The 9,307-nt window shown below is 39.5% G+C and overlaps 1 protein-coding gene across 2 annotated transcripts; it reads right to left on the bottom strand.

Moving 5' to 3' along the window:
- Positions 1-953: 953 nt before the first annotated feature.
- On the bottom strand, positions 954-8,637 carry LOC119167306 (kunitz-type serine protease inhibitor 6-like). Of its 2 annotated transcripts, XM_075866742.1 has the most exons (4): positions 8,471-8,632; positions 5,257-5,451; positions 3,723-3,812; positions 954-1,246 (listed from the first exon to the last, which is right to left on the bottom strand). In XM_075866742.1, the coding sequence occupies exons 1-4, from the start codon at positions 8,511-8,513 to the stop codon at positions 1,050-1,052; spliced, it is 525 nt and encodes a 174-aa protein (XP_075722857.1). In that variant the 5' UTR covers positions 8,514-8,632; the 3' UTR covers positions 954-1,049. The 2 variants fall into 2 exon arrangements, with proteins under 2 accessions (XP_075722857.1, XP_075722858.1); XM_075866743.1 differs by lacking the exon at positions 3,723-3,812 and having other exon boundaries at positions 8,471-8,637.
- Between the last annotated feature and the right edge of the window lie 670 nt (positions 8,638-9,307).

Genomic DNA, 9,307 nt, shown 5'->3' with positions numbered 1-9,307 from the left:
TCAAGTAGTATTAAAAATCCTGCAACAACTAAGGTGTTTCATTTTGCGAAAAACGTAAGTATTGTTAGAGAAGCAATGAACGATGAGTTAAAAGAAACGGAAAGGGGGAGCTGCTCTGTCCTTCAAGGTGGGTATCGAATGACGTCATGAAATCTGTATCCTTTACGTGATGAAATCTGCACACCGCCAAAGTAAGCCAGGGTGCAAACATAGCCCTCGTGCATCTTGTACGTGCGAAAAACAAGTTGTCGGTGTCAACTGACTTGGAATCAAGGTGTGCCGGTTCTTCTGAACTTTCCCAGTGACTAGTTCGGCGATGAGTGCAGCTACTATCTGAGCGCGGAAAAATTGCCGTTTGATTTCAACCCAAAGGAGCGTGAAGCATCTGGCGACCCCCGAATCGATCTCTTCGTTGTTCATTATTTTAGTTATGACCCGTAGTCAACGACGACTAACGCTGCATGCAGCTAACAAAACTGAACTTTGCTCACGTCATTATCGCCTCGTAAAAGAAAGCACGTGCTGCATCCGTCTGCTGGGCAAAGCCCGGGTTTCGAAAAAGAGGAGTCACTTAGTCCCATACAGAGAATGGCTCAAATTTACAAGTGTGATTCTAGAATTGGCTACTAATTTTAAAAACTTGTAAAAAAAACCTAATAACTTCTGGTTCTATAATTTGGCACATCCCCACGAAAACCTAGCAGAATGAAAAAGCGCCGGAGTTTCCTTCAAATGAAATGCAGTACAGTACGAGTACGCATTCACGTACTCACCTATCACATTCAATCTTCATATTCGAATACTTTAGCAATACTTGAAAAATCTTCTCAGTTTAAGAGCAAAATCCGGTGTTCAACACAGCTGACAATCATTGTCTTATCATGTAGCAGAGTAACAATAATGCTCATAGTTTTGGAATAAAAAGTTTCAACAGTTCAACCTTTCGGATGAGGTATGTTCGTAAAATGACAGGTACTTTATTCCACACACAAGCAGTTTCATCAAATATTGAAAATACATAGTTGGGAATGAGTGCGGTAGCATTATGTTTAAGGCAGCAGACGTTGCCTCGGACTGCAAGCTTCGTAACACTGGTCGAGGCCGGCGAAGTTATTTGCATTGCCGCCACAGCCACCGTAGACGAAACCTTGACACGTCCTGAAGGTGGCGTCGTAGAAAAAGCGATAGAGATAGCCGGCGCACATGCCTCGATCCGGTGGTAGCAGGCAAGCAGGATTTGTGAGCACTGGAACCAGGACAAAAATCACGAGCGTGCATTGTCAGAGTCATCGTCGACCATGATTATTCAGAGTAAAATTATTTCAAGTTTTAGTTTGCTTATTCATCTGCAGCGATATTTTCTTGAAATGTATTGCGTATAAGATCTATCGCAATAACAAGTGAACATCCCCATAGAGCGCAAATCAATATCAACTGTCTGAAACTGTGTCGAATTCGCACTGGAAAAATCTGCGATAGTCAATATTACATTCTAAAAATTGAAATGCAATAGCATGTCTTGCGCTTATCAGTTCTTTAACACTATGGCTAGAACAGAAATAATGCCACTCACACTATTTTCTTTCTTTTTTTAATTATGCTGGCACATCAAGCGGCCCATGGCCTTTTACAATTCGCGTCATAATATAAGAGAATATTTGATATTGCGTTCAGATTATTTGGTTTGTTTGGGCGCGCATAGCGAACAGCTGAGTTGATTCTAGAGCAAGCGCGGTCACTAGCTATATTGCTCCAATTATTGAGCAGTGAGCTATGCTCAAGTTTACGCAAAAGCAATTAAATCCTATGCTCAAAACGCACGCTTACTTTGCTTTTGGCTGGAAACTAAATAATAATTGGGTCTTTGGACATTCTAAAAGGTGGCACATTGTCCGAGTTGTTGAACATTGTAATGTCTTCACAAAAGGGACCTGTTGCCAACATGTTCAGCGCATTGAGCAAAGGAAGAACAGACTGAATATGCACAAGTTTCTATTTGGCCCATGAGCAATGTATTTCGCTTATTATGGACCCCTAGTTCATATCAATAAAACCATATATGTCAAAAACAAATTTCTGCCTCATATATCGACGCTGCGCTTCGTTCTTCGGCTTAATTTGAAGTTATCGACGAAGATCTTTCACTGCTTTCTATGTCAGGACTCTCGTGCATTTTTCGCTATTCGGTATGACGTGTAATGTTGAATGGTAATGTTACTAAATTATTTATATTTATATAGAATATAATGTGCAATGTTGCAGCGTTGACACTTGACACTTGTGTTACCCAGTGTTCCCTAATGACATCATCAGTAGATGTAATACTTTTACTTAGCCTAGTGTCACTTCGTTCAATGTATCCGGGTCTTGGGCAAAGGTCAGCTGAGCTGTTACGTAAGTGAGTTGGGTCTGACAAAAAAGAACATGAACACAAGTATAACAATCGCTCACGGAAGGATACTTCCTGCATACTGCTGTTTGTTCTTGAAGTTAGCGCAATTGTGGGAAGAGTTGCCAGCATCTTGATTTTCCAAAAAATTGAATAGTGACCCTCTCGATGCTGGGAAAAGGTCACGAATAAATATTTCTATAAACTACGACACGAATTGCTAAGAAATTCAAAAAGGCATCTGAAGTATCGCAACTGCGGTTGTGCAAACAAAGGTAGATCTTTTTTTGTCGTTGTCTTTGTGAGAATATTCTAAAGCTGAAAGCCCAATGGTGGAAGTCGAAATAGATGACAAACACCACAGCCAAATATTTGATGACATTTCACGGATTACAGAAAACATCAAGGTGGCTACTAAGAGACTCAGTAGCCACCTTGATGTTTTCTGTTGCTTCTAAGGTGTTGAACGGCTCATTTACGAAGTGCCTTTTCCATAACGTTTGGACGACAACCGCACCAGTACAACAAATCTTCACGTTCAAAATATAGGACATAAGGTCTTTGTTTTCCAGATATCTGAATGCATTGCATGCTGATTCAAAGCCGTAGCGTTCGTGCCAGCTTCCGATTACGGGGTACTCTCCTCAAGAAATCATCCTGAATTTTTCGAGTTTAAAAGGCATCTTCAATAGCGAGTTTCTACAATAAATCTGAATACGTTGATTGCTTCATATAAATGGTACGAGAGGCAGCTAGAAAACAATATACATGAAGCTTAGTTCTGTCACTTTCCTTTTCAGGCATAAACGAATGGTGAATAATAGGTAAAAAATTTGTCGCAATGATCAATGATTATACAACATATTGTGATATAAATATGACATAGCACTCTTTTTTTTGGGGAACCCAATGAAGTGCAATCAAGAGTAATGTATCATGAGTGCAAAAACTTGCTTTCATGCATTTCATACGCTCTAACTAACATGCGAATGCGAACATAATATTTTACATCAATATCATGTGTAAACGAATAAAAAAATGACAATGTCAAAATTCAGCATATTTCATTGCACAATAAAAATGTCCTGGATATATTTTACGCCGATGTGATCCTAAAGTACATTTTTGTAAACTTGGTGTTGCATAAAAGGCATAACAACAGAAAACATATCTGCCTTCTAAAATATTAAGGCCTCAAATGACAAAAAGACGACAAATGAAGCTACAAAGTTGTGTCTTTGTCACAATATAGTGCTGTAGCAATACCAATCATGAACAAATGAACTGGCACCTACTGACAATAAAATTTAAGTAACAGTGCTTGACTACGTACCAGACCACATAAGGTTGGGCACTTCAGGAACGGGTAAAAGATCGTTGCTGTATTCGCGCATTTCTTGCGGTCCTCCACCATTTCCAGAAGCTGGAAGTGGAACAAGTCATTGACTTTTCGAAGAGTGCGATTTATTTAGCCTACGCTGTTATATTTGGCAGTTAACTTTCACGTACATTCAATAAACGTGGTGAGCTTGCACACGCACAGCTAAGGGTCTTTGAGGCTGCATGCCTCTCATGACGTCAGCTTGGATGATTCATTTCACTGATATCGGAAAAAAATCAGTAGTCCTGAAACTTGCGTAAGGCAGTGTGCTTCGGGAGACCAAAAAACAGGGAAAATGTGGCGTGTGCAGGAATATGTGCATTTCTTTTTCAGACTTCTATTCTAAAACAAACATAATACTGAATCCGCTGAAATGTTTCCTACGAACTTTATTGCCCGAAAGTTTGACTGCCTGTATTAATCTAGAAATATGGGCGGTATTTGCATGTTGTGTGGTTCTAATGGCTATACTCCTGATGCGTTTACTATTCTTGTAATCTTCATTTTATATATTGATTTATAATTTAAGCAACGCTGTAATTTCATTACTGCAATGGGTGCACACACGAAGTGGGTAATATTTAGTTATGCATCTAAGATTGAAACAAAAAGGAAACGCAAAGTGTAACTATATTTATGGATAAAAATAATAGCATACAACAGCGCCACATACATATTCGCAGATGAAAATGTTTTGCTACATATGTTATGAGTTCCAACGATTATGCAAAAAGAGCAGTCTTCATGACTATGCTGACTGTTCCTTCAGGGAACTTATTACATTTTGCAATTGTTTTGAAAGGGAAGTGGTTAGATTTGATGTTGTTTCCGGATGGGCATTTTTGTATATTATGGATGTGTTAAACTTCGAATGGTATTTTGCTACCAGTAGGCATTCCGCTTCATTGATAATTGAATACAATATGCTGTTAAATAACTCTTTTTCAGCCTTCTTGGTTGCACCACCGCCCCAAATAACGTAGCCATTGTTTCTGACATACTGAAGAAGAAGTCGCAGTTATTACTTTCGAATTGGTTTGCCGAGTTTTGATTTTTTTTTTTGTAGCAAGGCGCTTTAGAGCCTGGTCTCAAATAACGCAAACACAGCCAAGGAAAGGTCCTACATACAGGATGTCAAGATAAATTTCTGTAATGTTCTCTCAGTTTTACAATTGGTTAGGCTTTACATCAAAAAACAACAATATCAATGTAAGATGCCGCAGTGGAGAGCTAAGAAAACTTTGGCCAATGTTTATTCGGAAGGTGATACAGCCGAATCATAGTTGGAAATGTAAGTAGTTTCGTCAGCAAATATAAATTCTTGAATGGGTTTTCGCAGTCCTACTGTCATTTCAGGAACGTTTAGTGACATACTGCAATAATTCTTTGCGAGATATGCGCAGTTGTTGAATACACGAACAATACTCGGCAGTAGCCTTGAAATACAAGCATTGTGTACTTTTTGCAAATGACAAAACATTACTACCATCAGAGAGAACGCAGGTCGATTCGCACTGTCTCCTCGTGTAGTGTTTATTCTCGTTCCCGTCACAGCCTCCGAAGTAGAATCGATGACATCGGCCTTTTGTGACATTGAAAGCCCACAGTGGAATGCGTCCACTGCAGGGCCCACGATCAGCTGCTGGCTTGCACTTGGTTTCAAAATCACCGAGTGCTGCAACTGAGAACGGAGAGCAGTGAAAACGTGAGGCCAGAATGTCGGAAACACAACTTTACAAAAAAAGTGCTGTCGCGTATAGGACCTCAATCACATTGAAACCACTGCTCCCGGGATCGAGTCCATGACCTTTGGGTCAGCAGACAGGAATCGTAACCACTGAGACACGGTCACTATACAAAAGTGTATTGGCCTTGAGCTGCATGACAGACGAAACTGAAAGACCTAATGATCCATCGCATCAGTGGACGTTGATTCGGTTTCAATCACTGCGCCGCGTTAATGACTGGCAACACAGCACGCCTGAATGCCCAACGCACCATTTTTTAGTGTATGATACGATATAAATAGGTTATAAAATTTCCAACACAACCTCTGGCTGTTTTTAGTAGTTTCAAGTTATTCTACGTGCGGTGTACATTAACGTGAATATCGGAGACATATAAATTGTGTGCTGGTCATCTGTCGAAAATGTCCCTTACTGTAATCACTGCGCAATAGATTAAAGTTTTTTTTTTTGAACTCACATGGATTGAGTTTGCACCTAGTCACTGCACTCCCATGTATTACTCCGCACGAAGCGAACGAAATGCAAACAATAATATTTGCAGGAAGATGATATTTGTTTTTCTATTAGCGGCATTATCTTGTGGAATTCTTTACTTCATTGGTTTCTACGGCTGTTGTGTGTGTTTCATTTTTATTTATTTATCACACTATCTACAGTTCTTAAAAGAATTACGTACGGGGGGGGGGGTAATAATACAAAATTTCAACACTGAATAAACATACTCACACTTTTACATCAAAATATTAACGCAATTCATTGCCAACTATACATTGCGGCACGTGGGAGTAGACAATACAAATCAGCTTCACAGTACCGTTTCGTCCCTACACATCATCATGAATACACTACTCTAGACCCTGAAGTAATCTTGAGAATACTTCATGCATGTAACCTCTGCTACTTAAGAAGGCAACCTATTCTACCGTGCTATCGTCCTGGAAAAAAATTACATTTTAAATGCGTCAGTGTGGCATCTTATTTCCCTTAACCTATTGGATGTAGTCGCTGTGAAACGTAGTCCGGTTTGCAAAAGTATTTTGAGGGGTCCAGACGTGCACGCCTATGAAATATGTTGTGAAAAAGTTTCAACCTCAGATATTCCCTTCGCTTGTCTAGAAGTTCCCAACCAAGCTTTTCTTTTGCTTTTGAAACACTCAAATTTCTGGTAAAATTAGAGCAGACAAGCCGAACAACCATGTTCTGAATTTTCGCTAAATTGGACACATCGCATGCCTTCCGTGGATACCACACAGCACAAGCGTAATCTAAGACAGATCGGATGTCAGTCATATAAAGTTGATTCTTGGCCTCAAGTGGTAACTTACTTGCGTTTCTGCGCAGAAAACCTAACACACGTCCTGCTTTACTTGTAACGTGATTGATGTGACGGCTCCAGAAAAGGTCCGGCGTAAAATATACACCAAGATGCTTGTGTTCACGAACTGTTAGCAGCCTGGTTGAATTCATAGTGTAAAATGAGTCATAATGGGCCTTTTTTTCTAGTGAAACACATGTGCACTGTTGTTTTTTTTTTTTGCATTAAAGAACACGCGCTGGTTTCCACACTATTCAGAAACTGTGTCAAGATCGTTTTGAAGAGTAGTGCAATCATGTTAGCTATGTATATTCTGTACAAACCACAGTCGTCGGCAGATAGTTTGATATATGATGAAATACCGGAACAAATGTCATTTATGTAGATGAGGAACAATTGCGGACCCAAGACTGACCCTTCAGCCACTCCAGAGGACACATCAACTTCCCGGGATGACTTACCGTTGATAACAACCTTTTGCATCCTTAAACTTAAATACTCGCTTATCCAGTTCACAACTACATTGTTTACTTTATACATTTATAGTTTTCAATCGATAAAAGTGTGGTACGACGTGAAATGCTTTTTTTTAAAATCTAGGAACAAGGAGTCAACGGAGAAACCCTTATCTAAAGCAGAGGATAAGTCGTGTGTGATATCAAGTACCTGTTTTGTGCAGAAAAAATGACTAAGAAAGCCGTGCTGCTGAGAATTAATTAAACAGTATGTGTTCATATGAGTCATTATCTTGGTAGACGGAACATGTTCAAGTATTTTGCATGCAACACTTGTGAGTGAAATAACCCTATAATTGTTTCTATTGTGTCTATTTCACCATATTTTTTTTTCATTGAAATGGAGACCACACAAAGCAGTCGACCCTGTTAACTCATGTTGATAACCTTTACTTTGTTCAGGTAAGGGAGCAATAATAGGGCAATTGGAGTAGGTTACTTAGCAGTAAATTGAACAAAGATATACAGCGACTACTATATATGCAGGCACAGGTTATGAATGTAGCATAGAAGATAATTTCACATAACTTAAAGAATGCTGAGACGACGCAGCCAAATTACATGTATATTAGAAAGCTTTTTTATTAAAACTACTGCCACAAAACATAGCCTTCAGTATATGGGCACTTTCTTTGTATATCAACTAACAAACAACCAAAGTTTCCTTATAAGGTTTGAAAATACGTCTGACGCCAGCATATATTGCAATCTATAAAACCGTTAAAATAAAACACTGCTGTGACATTTCTACAAGCGCAGTATCATATCCCGCGCTAGAAGTACACAAAGAAGCAGAAAAAATGAACTTTTACTGAAAACTTTTTGTTGGTGTCCTGAAACATAGCAAAACTGGCTAAAAATTCAAGCACATATCAAATGGTTTCCTCATTAGAATAAAGGAAACAAAAAAAGAGCTAGGTGTTAATTTGTTTTAAGGTTATGTTTACTGCCACTCTTTCACAGAGTGTAGGATTGTCTTCACTCTGAGACGCGTGTTATTTATAAAAAATAAAAATATCTGAGGCTACAACCGAGCTCGTAGGGTTATAACGCAGTGACAAAATTGGTTCCCAGAAGGAAGCCTGCTAAGCTACATGCGAAATAATCACTCCGTTTACTCACCAGCCGTAGCAAACACGAGGGTCAAAAAGACTGCCAACTTCATAGCCTGTCAGCGTACCGTGCGTGCACGCTCGTAAACTGTCTCGACCGAGACAATGATATTTCCGCGAAGAGCTAGTCGAGAGACCGATAACCCGACCGAGGCCCACTTATAAGAAGTCTAGAGTGAACTTGAAGACGATGCCGGGCCCCTTTGACCTCAGACGTTCTGCTGACAACAAAAGACGTAGTCTTATCGCATTCTGACGTCAGTTATGTTCCGAGTAGGACGTGTACCTGCGACGTGATCATCTTCCTGATTCGGGAGAAGGTACCGATGTGCATTTTAGTTGCGGCGTAGAAAGAAAGAGTACGCATCTGACATTGCCATGAAGTTGAGTCTTAATACGGAGATCGCATAGATATAGGCCTTGACCATAGCTCAGTGTAACATGTGTATAGTACACAAGTGAAGTTTTGCCACACATTAAGTCAAAAATAAGCTTACATGCAAAATGCGTGGTCATTATCGGTATGAGGGTAGAGACATACGTATTTTGATATGCAAACAAATTTGTGCATAGACAATTCTGGGGCAACATGAAAATAATATAACAAAAATCTTATTAGAAAACATAGGCTCGGCCTAATTTAGCTGGGGTGAACTATAGACACGGCGTGCTACTCTTGCAGCGATTATTTTTATTGGATTCTAGTGAAGCGACACAATTGATATCTATACCACAATATTTCAAAGGTGTCCTAGATAGTGGCTCTACCAAGTTGATTTTTCCCTTTTTCAGGCAGAAATAACTAGCGCAACAAAGGCATTACGGGACAGAATTTTCCATCCTGAAA

This window comes from Rhipicephalus microplus, chromosome 6 (assembly GCF_043290135.1).
Source record: "Rhipicephalus microplus isolate Deutch F79 chromosome 6, USDA_Rmic, whole genome shotgun sequence".
NCBI lineage: Eukaryota > Metazoa > Arthropoda > Arachnida > Ixodida > Ixodidae > Rhipicephalus > Rhipicephalus microplus.
Note: the sequence above shows the minus strand (reverse complement) of the source record. Positions and strands in the feature narration are given on the sequence as shown.

Coding starts and splice junctions, on each gene's coding strand:
- LOC119167306 (XM_075866742.1), bottom strand. CDS start 8,513: ATGAAGTTGGCAGTCTTTTTGACCCTCGTGTTTGCTACGGCTG. Junction 3,813..5,256: donor GACCTGCGTTCTCTCTGATG/GTAGTAATGTTT, acceptor TTCCACTTCCAG/CTTCTGGAAATGGTGGAGGA. Junction 1,247..3,722: donor GCCCAACCTTATGTGGTCTG/GTACGTAGTCAA, acceptor TCCTGGTTCCAG/TGCTCACAAATCCTGCTTGC.